Source organism: Pseudophryne corroboree, chromosome 2 (assembly GCF_028390025.1).
Source record: "Pseudophryne corroboree isolate aPseCor3 chromosome 2, aPseCor3.hap2, whole genome shotgun sequence".
NCBI lineage: Eukaryota > Metazoa > Chordata > Amphibia > Anura > Myobatrachidae > Pseudophryne > Pseudophryne corroboree.
Genome location: NC_086445.1, coordinates 319752081 through 319767123, shown reverse-complemented (window position 1 = coordinate 319767123; position 15043 = coordinate 319752081). Strand labels below are relative to the sequence as shown.

The 15043-nt window shown below is 44.9% G+C and overlaps 1 protein-coding gene across 16 annotated transcripts in view; it reads left to right on the top strand.

The window, feature by feature from the left end:
- The window catches only part of MYCBP2 (MYC binding protein 2), a 705517-nt gene that overhangs the window by 572531 nt on the left and 117943 nt on the right, over positions 1-15043 (top strand). For 11 of the 16 annotated variants that reach the window (XM_063952980.1, XM_063952968.1, XM_063952974.1 and 8 more), the window contains 2 exons: positions 1973-2095; positions 13918-14079. In XM_063952980.1, the coding sequence (XP_063809050.1) occupies positions 1973-2095; positions 13918-14079 (285 nt within the window). The remainder of the gene's footprint in view (positions 1-1972; positions 2096-13917; positions 14080-15043) is intronic. The other 5 variants (XM_063952970.1, XM_063952981.1, XM_063952977.1 and 2 more) reach the window with 1 other exon arrangement.

The following is a 15043-nucleotide window of genomic DNA, read 5'->3' as shown; positions in this document are numbered from 1 at the left end:
TGCCAAGATACTGTTCCGGTACCAAGGATCCCGGATCTCTGGTGGTGCCATGGATGTTTCCACACATCTACGTCTTCCCTCCAATCTCTATATCCCAGTGTGTTCTCCGTAAGTTCAAGTTGGAGGGCGGCACAGTGATTCTGTTGGCTCCAAATTGGCCACAGCGAGTATGGTACACCGATCTTCTGGGTCTCTCCAACGACGCTCCTCTGCACCTACATGGGATGCATCTGCATCTTTGTGGCCGGATCTTCTGTCTCAGGGCCCATACCTTCAATCCGGTTCAGGCCCGTCTGGGTTTGGGGCGGTGACTCTTGAGACATCTGTCCTGAGAGCAAAGGGGCTTCCCAAAAGGGTCATCCTTACCATGCTTAATTCCCGTAAGCCTTCTTTGGCAAGAATTCATTACCACGTTTGGTAGACCTACTTTGCGTGGTGTTCGGATGGGGGTTTCAGCGTCGGGTCATTCAGTCTCTCGCAATTCTTTTCCTTTCTGCAGGCGGGTTTGCATTTGAGCTTCCTGCTCTCTTGCTTGAAAGTACAGGTCTGTGTCCTCTCTTTCAGCTACAGATTGCAATCTTACCGGACATATGGACATTTCTTCAGGGCGTCCTCCACATTTAGCGGCTGTTTGTTCCTCTGTTGGCTTCATGGAACCTGTCCCTGGTTCTTCGGGTGCTGCAATCCGCTTCCTCTGAGCCTTCGTAGGCTGTGGTCATTCGTTGGTTTACGTGGAAGACTGTCTTCTTGCCATTGCGTCAGCCCATGGGTGTCTGACCTGAGCACTTTATCTTGTCGCTCCCCCTTCCTAATCTTCCATTATTATCGGGGTGTTCTGCGGACGCGCTTGGATTACCTACCGAAGGTCGTGTCTCAGTTCCACATCAGTCAGGAGGTTGTGATACCGACTTTCAATGTTCCGGGCTCTTTCCCGGATAAATCTCTGTTGATGCAGTATGGGCTCTCCAAATTATGTATAAAGAATCAGAGATCTTTGCAGATCTGATTCTTTGTTTGTCATGTATAATTCTCACAAGCGGGTCTGGCAGGCTTCTAAACAGACCTGTGGCTCCGCTTGCCCGGATGCCAAGTTATTCTGCGGCAGATTTTCCTGCCCCTGCCATTGTGGACTGCTCATTCAACTTGGTCTTTGGGAGCATCTTGGGTAGCTCAACATGGAGCAGCTTTGCAAAGCAGCAACGTGGTCCTCTGCCCACACTTATCTTTGTTTCCATGCATTTGACACATCTTTGTACGTGGCCATCAGGCGAAGGGTTCTCACTGCCACTCAGGAGTGTCCCCTCCCATAGGGGTACTGCTTTAAAACTTCCCACTAGTATCCCTATGCTACCAGTGGGGGATAAAGACAAGGAGATTTATGTTCTTACCTTGTTAAATCCTTTACTTCAACTCTTGCGCCCACCCTGATGCACCTGCCTTGCGGGGGTTTGGTTCCTCTGGTACTGCTTCTCTGTGTACCTTTCCTCTGTGTGTGTGCCGGTCTTCCTTCTCCCTATCCATGTTCTTGCTCCTTGTTGTTGGCTTGCTAACTTAACTGACTAGCCGGTGGCTGGATGCAGGTTATAGAGAAGAGGGAGTCCTGGGCTGCTGGTTAAAAATTAGTAACTGGTTTGTGCCCAGGCTGTCCTCTCCAGAATATCCCTGTGCCCCCTATGGAGTCAAAGACAACGATTTTACAGGGTAAAAACATCTCCTTTTTTGCTTCCTTTCTGGATTTTCAAAACACTCACTTGTTTCCAGTTCACTCTGTACTTGTGTAGCAGACACTTAATAGAAATCCTAGGTGACGTTCTAGCTGTTCAATAGTGCTGTGAGTGGGCCAGATGCTTATTAGAAGCACACAATCACAGGTAATCTCTCAAAAAGGTTGACTGCTGCCCTGGACACTTTTCTAAGGGTATTGGAGGAGTTTTGCAGCTAGTAAATTGTTATCCTGCTTTTCCTTTCTCAGAGCAAGTATTGGAACACAGCTCTCAGACTCCGCCTCCAAGTCCATTTTCCATTCAGATATTCCGCCGTAGTGCAAGTGGAAACATCATGCCAGGCTTTGATTATGGTCTTGGGAATAACAAAGGTATGGGTTTTTTTTTATTTGATTTTGTTTGTTAATATTCTTGTACAATATTATGAGTGACTATGTTTAAGTTGATCTAGTGTATAGCGAGTGGATTTAATATAGATCATTTCATAGAGATAGCCTGGGCTGCAAATACTAATGCTCTGTTTTTTGTTTTGCTGTAATTGAATTGAACATGTTTTGTTTAGGATTACAAATGTTATCACACTAAAGTAATGTATTTTCAAGAGTCCCTTTATTATCTACAGTATTCCGAATCTTCTCATAATTTTAATTAACTAGTAAACTGTAAGCAATCCTTTAGTGATTCTTTCTTTGAAGAGACGAGTGAATTAGGTGGTTTTGTTATGCTTTGAAGAAACTGAGATATTTACAGATAAATCTAAATTATTAGTACTTAAGAATTGGACATAGCACTTTTAACTGGGAAATATATCCATAAATAGACCACCAATATTTAAAAAAAAAAAACATTCTTACTATGATCCCTAGGTCATAGCACCTTCATCCATTATCAAACCCCTAATTTTTCATGAAATTGTTACATAACCCCTTCATCCATTCGCCTCTTCAATTATATAACTGGGAAAGTTGAAGTTTTAATATATTGGCTCCGGTTTTGTCCATAATCAAATATTTATTTGTGTTGTGTGCAGGGAAGATATTGTTTGTTTGGTTCTGTTTCATTGTATAGATATTTCTGTGGAAGATAGTCCAAGTTACACACAGCAGGTGGCAATGGCTCCTGTCACTCTGTGTAGAAATTGGTTGGTAAAGGGATTGGTGGGTTAGTGGTGGGATTGTCATATTTAGCGCACGCACACAGAAGAAAGTTATGTCTATAAAGGCAACAAGACAAATTGGCTGTTCAGCTGCTGTTTACAGCAGATCTGTTACTTAACATAGTGGAAGTTTTTTCTGTCCAATTTTAATTCAATGTATTCTGTAGTCCTGCTATCCGATAATTTCTTTTATAGGTTGATAAATCTTATGGGAAAGATTTATTTATATAAAAAAAAATATTGTTGGTCTTCCTTTAAAAGAAAAGAGCCTGGATTTTACATCTCCTAAAGCTAGTCATGTCGGTCTTTTCCAGGTAGAGAAACTAGATGCCAAGGTTTAGTCTAAATCCCAGAATGAGTGATAGTGGCATCACCACACTGAGCACTAGCATCTAACATGGAGTTGTAGAAGGTGGCAGCTGGTGACTGATGCTGCTCTATTTTGTTAATGGTCAAGGAGTGTGTCACTGTGCTGTCATGTTATCCATCTGCCAAAAGACAAGATAATGCCATCTGACCCTACTTCATGCAAGTTAATAAACCCTGTGGAAGTGTGCAGTGCCTGGAAGGAAAGGCGCTCAAAAGGGCAGATTCAATTGTTTTATGGGCGCTCAATCGTATAAGGCGCCCAACGGGGTTATTCAATTGCATACGGGGCATGCACTCCCATTATTACCAGGTTTAGCCAAGCAAAGTGACTAACCCTGTCTAAAGTACAGGTTAGGTTGCTCAATCTCCCGCACAGAGTTTGTGCACATTTCAACTCAGGAGGCTGCGAGCTGAAACGTTTCTGCCCGGCTGCATATGCGCCTGAATGGAGCAGCAATTGATTTGCTCTCGTGGTGGCCAGGGAAACCAACAACTGAATTGGCCCCAAAGTGCTTTACCAGCCCTGAAACAGCTCATAGGTTGCAATTTGCTTTTGGCTGATAGTAATACCAGTGTACTGTATGTCTCATTTTGTGAAGAGATAGCAGTCTCTCTTTGTATTTATTTAGATCTGTAAACACATTTCTCTAACGTCCTAGTGGATGCTGGGGACTCCGTAAGGACCATGGGGATAGACGGGCTCCGCAGGAGACATGGGCACTTCAAGAAAGAATTTAGGTTCTGGTGTGCACTGGCTCCTCCCTCTATGCCCCTCCTCCAGATCTCAGTTTGATACTGTGCCCAGACGAGCTGGGTGCTTTTCAGTGAGCTCTCCTGAGTTTGCTGAGAGAAACTATTTTGTAAGGTTTTTTATTTTCAGGGAGCTCTGCTGGCAACAGACTCCCTGCATCGTGGGACTGAGGGGAGGGAAGCAGCCCTACTCTCTGAAGCTAGGTCCTGCTTCTTAGGCTACTGGACACCATTAGCTCCAGAGGGATCGTACGCAGGATCTCACCCTCGACGTCCGATCCCAGAGCCGCGCCGCCGTCCCCCTCACAGAGCCGGAAGACAGAAGCCGGGTGAGTATGAGAAGCAAAGAAGACTTCACAGGCGGCAGAAGACTCCGTTTTTCACTGAGGTAACACACAGCACAGCAGCTGTGCGCCATTGTTCCCACACACATCACATACTCCGGTCACTGTAAGGGTGCAGGGGGGGGGGGCGGGGCGGCCCGGCCCTCGGCAGCATTTGGGACCTCTTTTGGCAAAAGTTAAACATATATACAGCTGGGCACTGTATATATGTATGAGCCCCCGCCAAAAATTGCATATTTAAGCGTGACAGAAGCCCGCCGCCGAGGGGGCGGAGCTTCTTCCTCAGCACTCACCAGCGCCATTTTTTCTCCACAGCTCCGCTGAGAGGAAGCTCCCCAGGCTCTCCCCTGCAGATACACGGTAGAAAAGGGTAAAAAGAGAGGGGGGGCACATAATTAGGCGCAAAAAACAATATATAAACAGCAGCTACTGGGTTAACATTAAGTTACTGTGTTATTCCTGGGTTTATAGCGCTGGGGTTTGTGCTGGCATACTCTCTCTCTGTCTCTCCTAAGGGCCTTGTGGGGGAACTGTCTTCAAAAAGGGCATTCCCTGTGTGTGTGGTGTGTCGGTACGCTTGTGTCGACATGTCTGATGAGGAAGGCTATGTGGAAGCAGAGCAGGAGCAAATGAATGTGGTGTCTCCGCCGACACCTGATTGGATGGATATGTGGAAGGTTTTAAATGATAATGTTAATTCCTTGCATAAAAGGTTAGAAAAGGCTGAAGCCTCAGGACAGTCAGGGTCCCAACCCGTGCCTGATCCTATGTTGCAGAGGCCGTCAGGGTCTCAGAAGCGCCCACTATCCCAAATTGTTGACACAGATACCGACATGGATTCTGACTCCAGTGTCTATTACGATGATGCAAAGTTACAGCCAAAACTGGCTAAATCCATCCGTTATATGATTATAGCAATTAAGGATGTGTTGCACATCACAGAGGAAATTCCAGTCCCTGACAAGAGGGTACATATGTATGGGGAAAAGAAGCCGGAGGTAACCTTTCCCCCCTCACATGAGTTATGTGAAAAGGCTTGGGAATCTCCAGATAAAAAACTGCAGATTTCCAAAAGGATTCTTATGGCGTATCCTTTCCCGCCAACGGATAGGTTACGCTGGGAATCCTCCCCTAAGGTGGACAAAGCTTTAACACGCTTATCCAAGAAGGTAGACCTGCCGTCACAGGATACGGCTTCCCTCAAAGATGCTGCGGATCGCAAACAGGAGGTTACCCTGAAGTCCATTTATACACATTCAGGTACCTTACTGAGGCCGGCGATCGCGTCGGCCGGGGTGTGTAGTGCTGTAGCAGCATGGACAGATACCGTGTCTGAAGGAAATTGATACCTCAGACAAGGATACTATATTGTTGACCTTGGGGCATATTAAAGACGCTGTCCTATATATGAGAGATGCTCAAAGAGACATTAGTCTACCTGGTTCTAGAATAAATGCTATGTCAATTTCTGCCAGAAGGGTCCTGTGGACTCTGCAATGGACAGGTGATGCCGACTCAAAAAGGCATATGGAGGTTTTACCTTACAAGGGTGAGGAATTGTTTGGGGAGGGTCTCTCGGACCTGGTCTCCACAGCTACTGCTGGAAAGTCAAATTTTTTGCCATATGTTTCCTCACAGCCTAAGAGAGCACCGTATTATCAAATGCAGTCCTTTCGATCACAGAAAAACAAGAAAGTCCAAGGTGCGTCCTTTCTTGCCAGAGGCAGGGGCAGAGGAAAGAAGCTGCACAACACAGCTAGTTCCCAGGAACAGAAGTCCTCCCCGGCCTCTACAAAATCCACCGCATGACGCTGGGGCAACACAAGCGGAGCTAGGCCCGGTGGGGGCACGTCTTCGAAATTTCAGCCACAAGTGGGTTCACTCCCAGTTGGATCCCTGGGCAATGGATATTGTGTCTCAGAGATACAAGCTGGAATTCGAGGAGATGCCCCCTCACCGATACCTCAAATCGGCCCTGCCAGCTTCCCCCTACGAGAGGGAAATAGTGTTAACTGCAATTCACAAATTGTATCTTCAACAGGTGGTGGTCAAGGTTCCCCTCCTTCAACAAGGAAGGGGTTATTATTCGACCATGTTTGTAGTCCCGAAACCGGACGGTTCGGTCAGACCCATATTGAATTAAAAATCCCTGAACATATACCTGAAAAGGTTCAAGTTCAAGATGGAATCGCTGAGAGCGGTCATTGCAAGCCTGGAAGGGGGGGGGGGATTTTATGGTGTCTTTGGACATAAAGGATGCATACCTTCATGTCCCTATTTATCCACCTCATCAGGTGTACCTCAGATTTGTGGTACAGGATTGTCATTACCAATTTCAGACGTTGCCGTTTGGTCTCTCCACGGCACCGAGAATATTTACCAAGGTAATGGCGGAAATGATGGTACTCCTGCGGAAGCAAGGAGTCACAATTATCCCATACTTGGACGATCTTCTCATAAAAGCGAGATCAAGAGAGCAGTTGCTGATCAGCGTAGCACTTTCTCTGGAAGTGTTACGGCAACACGGCTGGATTCTAAATATTCCAAAGTCGCAGTTGGTTCCTACGACTCGTCTGCCTTTCCTGGGCATGATTCTAGACACAGACCAGTAAAGGGTTTATCTCCTGATGGAGAAAGCTCAGGAACTCATGACACTGGTCAGGAACCTATTAAAACCAAAACAGGTGTCAGTGCATCACTGCACTCGTGTCCTGGGAAAGATGGTGGCATCATACGAGGCCATTCCCTTCGGCAGGTTCCATGCGAGGACTTTTCAATGGGACTTACTGGACAAGTGGTCCGGATCACATCTTCAGATGCATCGGTTAATCACCCTATCCCCCAGGGCCAGGGTGTCACTCCTGTGGTGGCTACAGAGCGCTCACCTTCTCGAGGGCCGCAGATTCGGCATTCAGGTCTGGGTCCTGGTGACCACGGACGCAAGCCTCCGAGGTTGGGGTGCAGTCACACAGGGAAGAAATTTCCAAGGTCTGTGGTCAAGTCAAGAGACTTGCCTTCACATCAACATCCTGGAACTAAGGGCCATATACAACGCCCTACGTCAAGCGGAGACCCTGCTTCGCGACCAACCGGTTCTGATTCAGTCAGACAACATCACCGCAGTGGCTCATGTAAACTGCCAAGGCGGCACAAGGAGCAGAGTGGCGATGACGGAAGCCACCAGAATTCTTCGCTGGGCGGAGAATCACGTAAGCGCACTGTCAGCAGTGTTCATCCCGGGAGTGGACAACTGGGAAGCAGACTTCCTCAGCAGACACGACCTCCACCCGGGAGAGTGGGGACTTCAACAGGAAGTCTTCACACAGATTACAAGTCGGTGGGAACTGCCACAGGTGGACATGATGGCATCCCGCCTCAACAAAAAGCTACAGAGGTATTGCGTCAGGTCAAGAGACCCTCAGGCGATAGCTGTAGATGCCCTGCTGACACCGTGGGTGTTCCAGTCGGTCTATGTATTTCCTCCTCTTCCTCTCATACCCAAGGTGCTGAGGATAATAAGAAAAAGAGGAGTGAGAACAATACTCATTGTTCCAGATTGGCCACGAAGGACTTGGTATCCATATCTGCAAGAAATGCTCACAGAGGACCCGTGGCCTCTTCCTCTAAGACGGTACTTGTTGCAGCAGGGGCCCTGTCTGTTCCAAGACTTACCGCGGCTGCGTTTGACGGCATGGCGGTTGAACGCCGGATCCTAGCAGAGAAAGGCATTCCGGATGAGGTCATTCCTACGCTAATAAAGGCTAGGAAGGACGTGACAGCTGAACATTATCACCGTATATGGCGAAAATATGTTGCTTGGTGTGAGGCCAGGAATGCTCCTACGGAGGAATTCCAGCTGGGCCGTTTCCTTCACTTCCTACAGTCCGGAGTGAATTTAGACCTAAAATTGGGTTCCATTAAGGTCCAGATTTCGGCCCTATCCATTTTCTTTCAAAAAGAGTTGGCTTCTCTATCTGAAGTTCAGACGTTTGTAAAGGGAGTGCTGCATATTCAGCCCCCTTTTGTGCCTCCAGTGGCACCTTGGGATCTTAACGTGGTGTTGAGTTTCCTGAAATCCCACTGGTTTGAACCACTCAAAACGGTGGAGTTGAAATATCTTGCGTGGAAGGTGGTCATGCTATTAGCCTTGGCTTCGGCTAGGTGTGTGTCAGAGTTGGCGGCTTTGTCACATAAAAGCCCCTATCTGGTTTTCCATGCGGATAGAGCAGAATTGCGGACCCGTCCACAATTTCTGCCGAAAGTAGTTTCATCCTTTCATATAAACCAACCTATTGTGGTGCCTGTGGCTACTACTGACTTGGAGGATTCCAAGTTACTTGATGTGGTCAGGGCTTTGAAGGTTTATGTAGACAGAACGGCTAGGGTCAGGAAAACAGAGTCTTTGTTTATCCTGTATGCTTCCATCAAGCTTGGTGCTCCTGCTTCAAAGCAAACTATTGCTCGCTGGATCTGTAATACGATTCAGCAGGCTCATTCTGCGGCTGGATTGCCGCTGCCAAAATCAGTTAAGGTCCATTCCACTAGGAAGGTGGGCTGTTCTTGGGCGGCTGCCCGAGGGGTCTCGGCATTACAGCTTTGCTGAGCGGCTACTTGGTCAGGTTCAAACACTTTTGCAAAGTTCTACAAGTTTGATACCCTGGCTGAGGAGGACCTTGTGTTTGCTCAATCGGTGCTGCAGAGTCATCCGCACTCTCCCGCCCGTTTGGGAGCTTTGGTATAATCCCCATGGTCCTTACGGAGTCCCCAGCATGCACTAGGACGTTAGAGAAAATAAGATTTTACTTACCGGTAAATCTATTTCTCGTAGTCCGTAGTGGATGCTGGGCGCCCGTCCCAAGTGCGGACTTCTTCTGCAATACTTGTATATAGTTATTGCTTCAATAAGGGTTAAGTTATGGTTGCATCAGGGTTTGACCTGATGCTCTGTTATTAACTGGTTGTTATTGCATGTTATACGGTGTGATTGGTGTGGCTGGTATGAATCTTGCCCTGGATTACCAAAATCCTTTCCTTGTACTGTCAGCTCTTCTGGGCACAGTTTCTCTAACTGAGGCCTGGAGGAGGGGCATAGAGGGAGGAGCCAGTGCACACCAGACCCTACATTTTTTCTTAAAGTGCCCATGTCTCCTGCGGAGCCCGTCTATCCCCATGGTCCTTACGGAGTCCCCAGCATCCACTAAGGACTACGAGAAATAGATTTACCGGTAAGTAAAATCTTATTTTTGCAGTCACAGATAAAAGTACATGAAGATTATGTAGATATGTTAAACATAAGATATACACGCAATAATTTTTTCCAATATGTGTTGGGGTTTTTGTTAGTTTTTTTTATTGACCTGCCAAACCAGGACAGTTGTAGTTCCTTTTATGTATCTTCTGCTGCATCATCACAAAGGTCTTGTCCTCTCATCAGAGATTCATGTGAGTGCATTAATAGGTACATTTTTGGAAATGTGTACCCAAGAAATAGGTGTTGTCATATAGCAACCAGAGATATGCTTTCATCTTAACACCACTAGCTACTGTACATGACAGTGTCATTAGTTGCTGTATGTTACAGCCCTATTTCCTGGGCACTGTGTTTTATAAATTTATCACAGCTGCAGTATCAGGGTTCTTATCTGTTTGCAGGAGTTGTGTTGCACAGACTACAGTCACTGCTGGATGACTGTGTTCTGCGTTGAGCGCTAGCCCTACACAATCTTGTATTTATTGCTAATTGCCAGTGAAATAAGTCTGGGGCAGTTTATCTACTATGGGGGCAGGGCCGTCTTAACAGCAGTGTGGGCCCCTGGGCACAGCAATGCACTGGGCCCCCTACCCATCCTCCAGTGAGAGGGTTGGGGGCTGCTATCAGCGGCAGCTCTGATGTCCTGTGGGCAGTAGGGGGTGTTCTATCTTCTGTTCAGCATGTAGGACCTGGAGCAGTAATTTCTGCTAATTATTACTCCTTTACTGCACAGATGGGGCAAACTATAGAAGGGGGCATTGGGCTGAATGAAGGGGCCCCAGTACATGACTTCCAAGGTGGTAGGGGGGGTGTTTAATACGCAGGGGAGGGGTGGATAGTGGAGTGGGCTTAATATTAATCATTTTCCAGTGGGAGGGCAGCTTCTCTAACTGCAGATATCTCCAGTTCCTGAAAATATATTTCTTAGCTTTGAATGGAATAATAAACTAGAGAGTCCCACCTTTCATAAGGTACTGAGGACTTGGGGATCAGAGTTCAGGAGCCAAAGCAATTCACCAGCGAAAATCTAAAACTGCATACCAGGCGTGTGGAGCTGGAGCCGGTACCAGCTGCTTGAAGGCTGATATCTTTGGTTCTGTGCACAGTAGAGAGAAGCTGCCAGTGTCAAGTGAGAGGGGAGAGTCACAGCTTTTGGAGGATACCCTCAGTAAAACTCTACATCAGACAGAACTGGAGATATCTGGCTGGGAAGAGCAATCAACAGGCTCAAATGTGGACCATTGCTTTCAAGTCGGATATCTCTGGTTCCCCAGGGCCGATTTTCAAAAATCTGGTACCCCTGGAAAGAGGGGACCCTCAGCTATCAGCCTAGGGCCCTTATACTCCTGGGGCCCTTGGGCAAGAGCCCATTGAGCCCATACGAAAAGACGGCCCTGTATGGGGGTACTCAATTAGCTCAGACAATTTCGGAGCTATTGAATTCATCCCCCTGCGTATTTAATTGTCGAAAAATGCTTAGAAATCTGTGAAAACGGCCCATGTTTTCGCCGGCACAGGTGCAAAAACACGTGGATTCGCCAATCCACATGTTTTTTTTTTGCTCCTGCTGAATTCTTGCCTTAAACAACAATGCGGCCCTGCTATTGAATAGGGTGAATCCCCATTCGCGCCTGCTGAATTTTTCACCTAGGCGAAAAAATGGCCCAATTCTGGATTATTCTGGAGTGGATCCATAAGCTTGGTCAAATGAGGAAGCATCAGAGTAAAATTCTGTTTATTAACCCCATGTAGGATTACATACAGTTATCCTCTATTGCAGGCATTCCCAACCACGGTCCTCAAGGCACACTAACAGTGCAGGTTTTAGTGATATCCAGGCTGCAGCACAGGTGACTTAATTAGTAGCTCAGTTATTTTGATTTAACCATCTGTGCTGCAGCCTGGATATCACTAAAACCTGCACTGTTGGTGTGCCTTGAGGACCGTGGTTGGGAATGCCTGCTCTATTGGGTAACTCCATAATCATGAACAACATGATCTCGAACATCTGTTTATAGAAATTCTGTAAAAAAAAATCATGGACAGAGCTGGGGTTACATCCATTGGCCATTCATGTATGGTCAAACTGCAAAGAATACAGTGATTGTCATGTTCATTGTCCGCATAGGCTCCCATGTGTGTTGTACTGTATGTACTGTTTGCCTTAATTATTTCTTTTAAAATGCATACGTAATCTATTGTTATAGGTTTTATTAATCCTCTAAACAGTGTAAATTTTCACTGTTCTAAAGATATCATCTGAAATTTACAGGTAGTATTGCCTGTCTGTGGAGGGAAATCAATTGTTTTGGGCATCTAAACAGGGCTGTTTAGACACCCATACAATTATCACAATTAAATTGTTGTTTGGGTGCACATGCATGTCGCACCCAAACACACAGGGTTTAGCCACATAAAACGGCTAAACCTGTCTAAAGTCCTGCCTTAGGCATCTAGACTACTGTTTGGACACCCAAAGTGCTGAATTTGTACAAATTTTTTCTCGCAGCTCAGGAGGCTGCAAGAAAAAATATGACCACCTTGACTGCTGGACGCACGAACGGCAGAACAATTGAATTGCTGCCATCAGACGTCATCTAGTAGCGGCCGCGATAAAAACAATTGAATTCCCCCCGTGTGTAAAATTACATTAAAAAAATCGTGTCAACATTCTGTCTGTGTTGACATTTATGATTTCAACATTTTAGCCATGACAACGTAATAACTAGTTTTTCCCTGGTGTGTGTTGACAAATTATGTTTGTGGATGTTTGAATCTCCAGTTCATGGTGCCAAGGGTATTTATAAGCTTTAGCCTATAGCAGTTAGTCATAAATACTGTGTGTGATTATTTTTTACTAGCTATAACTCCTAACATTTCATGTTTATTTTTTTTTCTCTCCGCTCTCACCATGACCTCGCCGCCACACCCTCCCCTTTTCTCTTTCTTCCCCACCTCCAATACTTTTTCCCCCACCTCTCCTCCCTCCCCCACTGTCTTTGGTTGTCATTGCATCACTGTACAGCTGGTGGGAGCGGTCAAAGGTCATACAAACTCATTACATTTCAATGTGATGACCTCATTTTTTTCTGCAGGTGATTTTATTATATAGAGCAGAGTTTCCCAAACGCAGTAATTACAGTCCAGGTTTTAAGGATATCCAGATGATTAAATCAAATAGACTGAGGTACTAATTAAGTCACCTGTGCTCAGGCATGGCTATCCTTAAAACCTGGAGTGTAATGGCTGAGTTTGGGAAACTCTGATATAGAAGATACAGTGTACTAGATAAATGTAACTGTTTTTGGGATGAGTTACAGCACATTTTCTTACAAGGTCATTATATACAGCAGGTGTAGGCAACGTCTGACACTCCATCTGCTGTAAAATCATATATCCTATCATGCCCTGCTACCATTTTATCAAAACTTAACAGTATAATATGGACAGGGCATGCTGGGATGTATAGTTCTACATTGCTTATACTTGATATACAATAAGCTGCCTCAACAAGCATCCAGTGTGGCGACACAAGTCATAGATTGTCAGTCTTGCACTTTCAGCCTTTTGCTGTCTTTTCAAAGCTTCAGATTGCAGCATTGTATTTCTCAATATAGATGACATTTATCAACTTGCACAATGTCCTGTTCTTTTTACCTTTGTAAATATAGCCCTCAACATGTAAAATTGGATTTAGAAATGCACTTACTATCAGTGTTGTTACTGTTTTCTGGTCAGTCTTTTTCAAGCATACAGACACAGGGAACAAAAGGGCAGCTTCTGGGCTGGCTGCTGACACCTGACATTTGAAAAGTCTTGATTCTGATAGAATGCTGAAATGCTCATCTGCTATAGATGTGCTTATCAGTCTCCTTTTTTAGTTTTGGCTGTTTATTACAGTGCATGTTGTAATGTCATGAAAATAAAATATCCAATCCTGTTTCTGTTGATTAGAAGATAACACAAGAAGTAGTACATTACTCTTTCATTTCGTATTAGGTATGCTGATTCTACAATTTTTTTAATTGTGATGTTCACTACAGTGTGCATCTTTTGCTGAAGTTGTGTTTTTACAGCACAGTCGAGTCCTTGTAATGAATAATAGGTTCCATTATAAAAGGAAGAACACTATTTCATTACTGTATCATTGTGGTGCATGTTATATATTTGCATGCAGTACTGGTAATTTTTAATTATTGCCAGGCTTTGATGTGATCTTTTGATCAATCAGAAGCTGTGTTCCTTATTACATTTTTATGTTACATAATTTTTTTTAATTCATTTAATAATGGGTTGTAGTTTTGACTGTTTTGCCCATTGCAGGTGATCAGCTGAGTGCCATACTGAATTCCATTCAGTCACGGCCTAGTTTGCCAGCTCCTTCCATCTTTGATCAAGCTGCAAAACCTCCCTGTTCCCTAGTCCACAGCCCATTTGTGTTCGGACAGTCCCCCTCCTTCCAGCAGCCTCAGCCTTCGCTTCAGAGTAAGTCTGTCCGTCTCACGTGCTCCATCCATTCATCCTTTCTGAAGCAATGTCATTTCTGTCTTAAGAGACTTCTATTTCTATGCATGCTTGGTTGTTTTTGTCGACGCACAAAAAAAAAAAATGATTTGGTCAGTGACACTTCATTTCCTTTTTTGGGCAGTTGCCGTGAACCTGTACCTGTAAATAGTAGGAAAGTGCATTGTTGGGTATTTAATTTCTCAAGTCATATTTGTGTAGAAAGAAAAAGAGCTTGGCTTTATGTCAGAGGTTGGCATCTGCGGTGATTTATCGTCTACTTTCCAGAGTTGTACCCCATCATTCCCATGAACACTTACATATGTTGTATATTTGTCATCTAGCTTCTTGCATCTGCTAGGTGTTACTTTTGATAAAAAACACAATTGGGCGCCAATGATTGTATTGGATGGTAGCCACACGTTCCTAGGGCCCGGTTTCTCTGACCCCAATTAAATAAATCAGGAGAAAAGAAAAAATGGAACTGCGCATATCATCCAAAATGAGACATTTATTCAATATCACGGTATAAAAGAAAACAATTCCCCCAGTTACCGTCCGGTAAAAATAAAACAGTAAAATTACTAGTTTATATATTCAGTAATTCCTATCCTAAAATAAACACATATATCAGAATATTATACTATTAAACACCTAGAGATATTAATGTAATTCTTGCATCTATTCACAGGTGACTCGTATAACAAAGCAGGCGTCCCTGCAATGTTACGCAAATATTCAAATGTCCATAGGACTAATTCGATATGCAGCAAAATGTAATTGTACTTCAGTTGCTCTACCCCTGCACAACCGGGGTTTTGTGGAATAGCAGAAATGTCCCAAGAATTGATTGATGCAAAGACAAACAAAGCAGCAGTATTGAGCTTGTGATTAGTAATCTCTTTAAAGCAGAAGTGTTTGTTAATAGGCAGTCTCTGATAGCAGG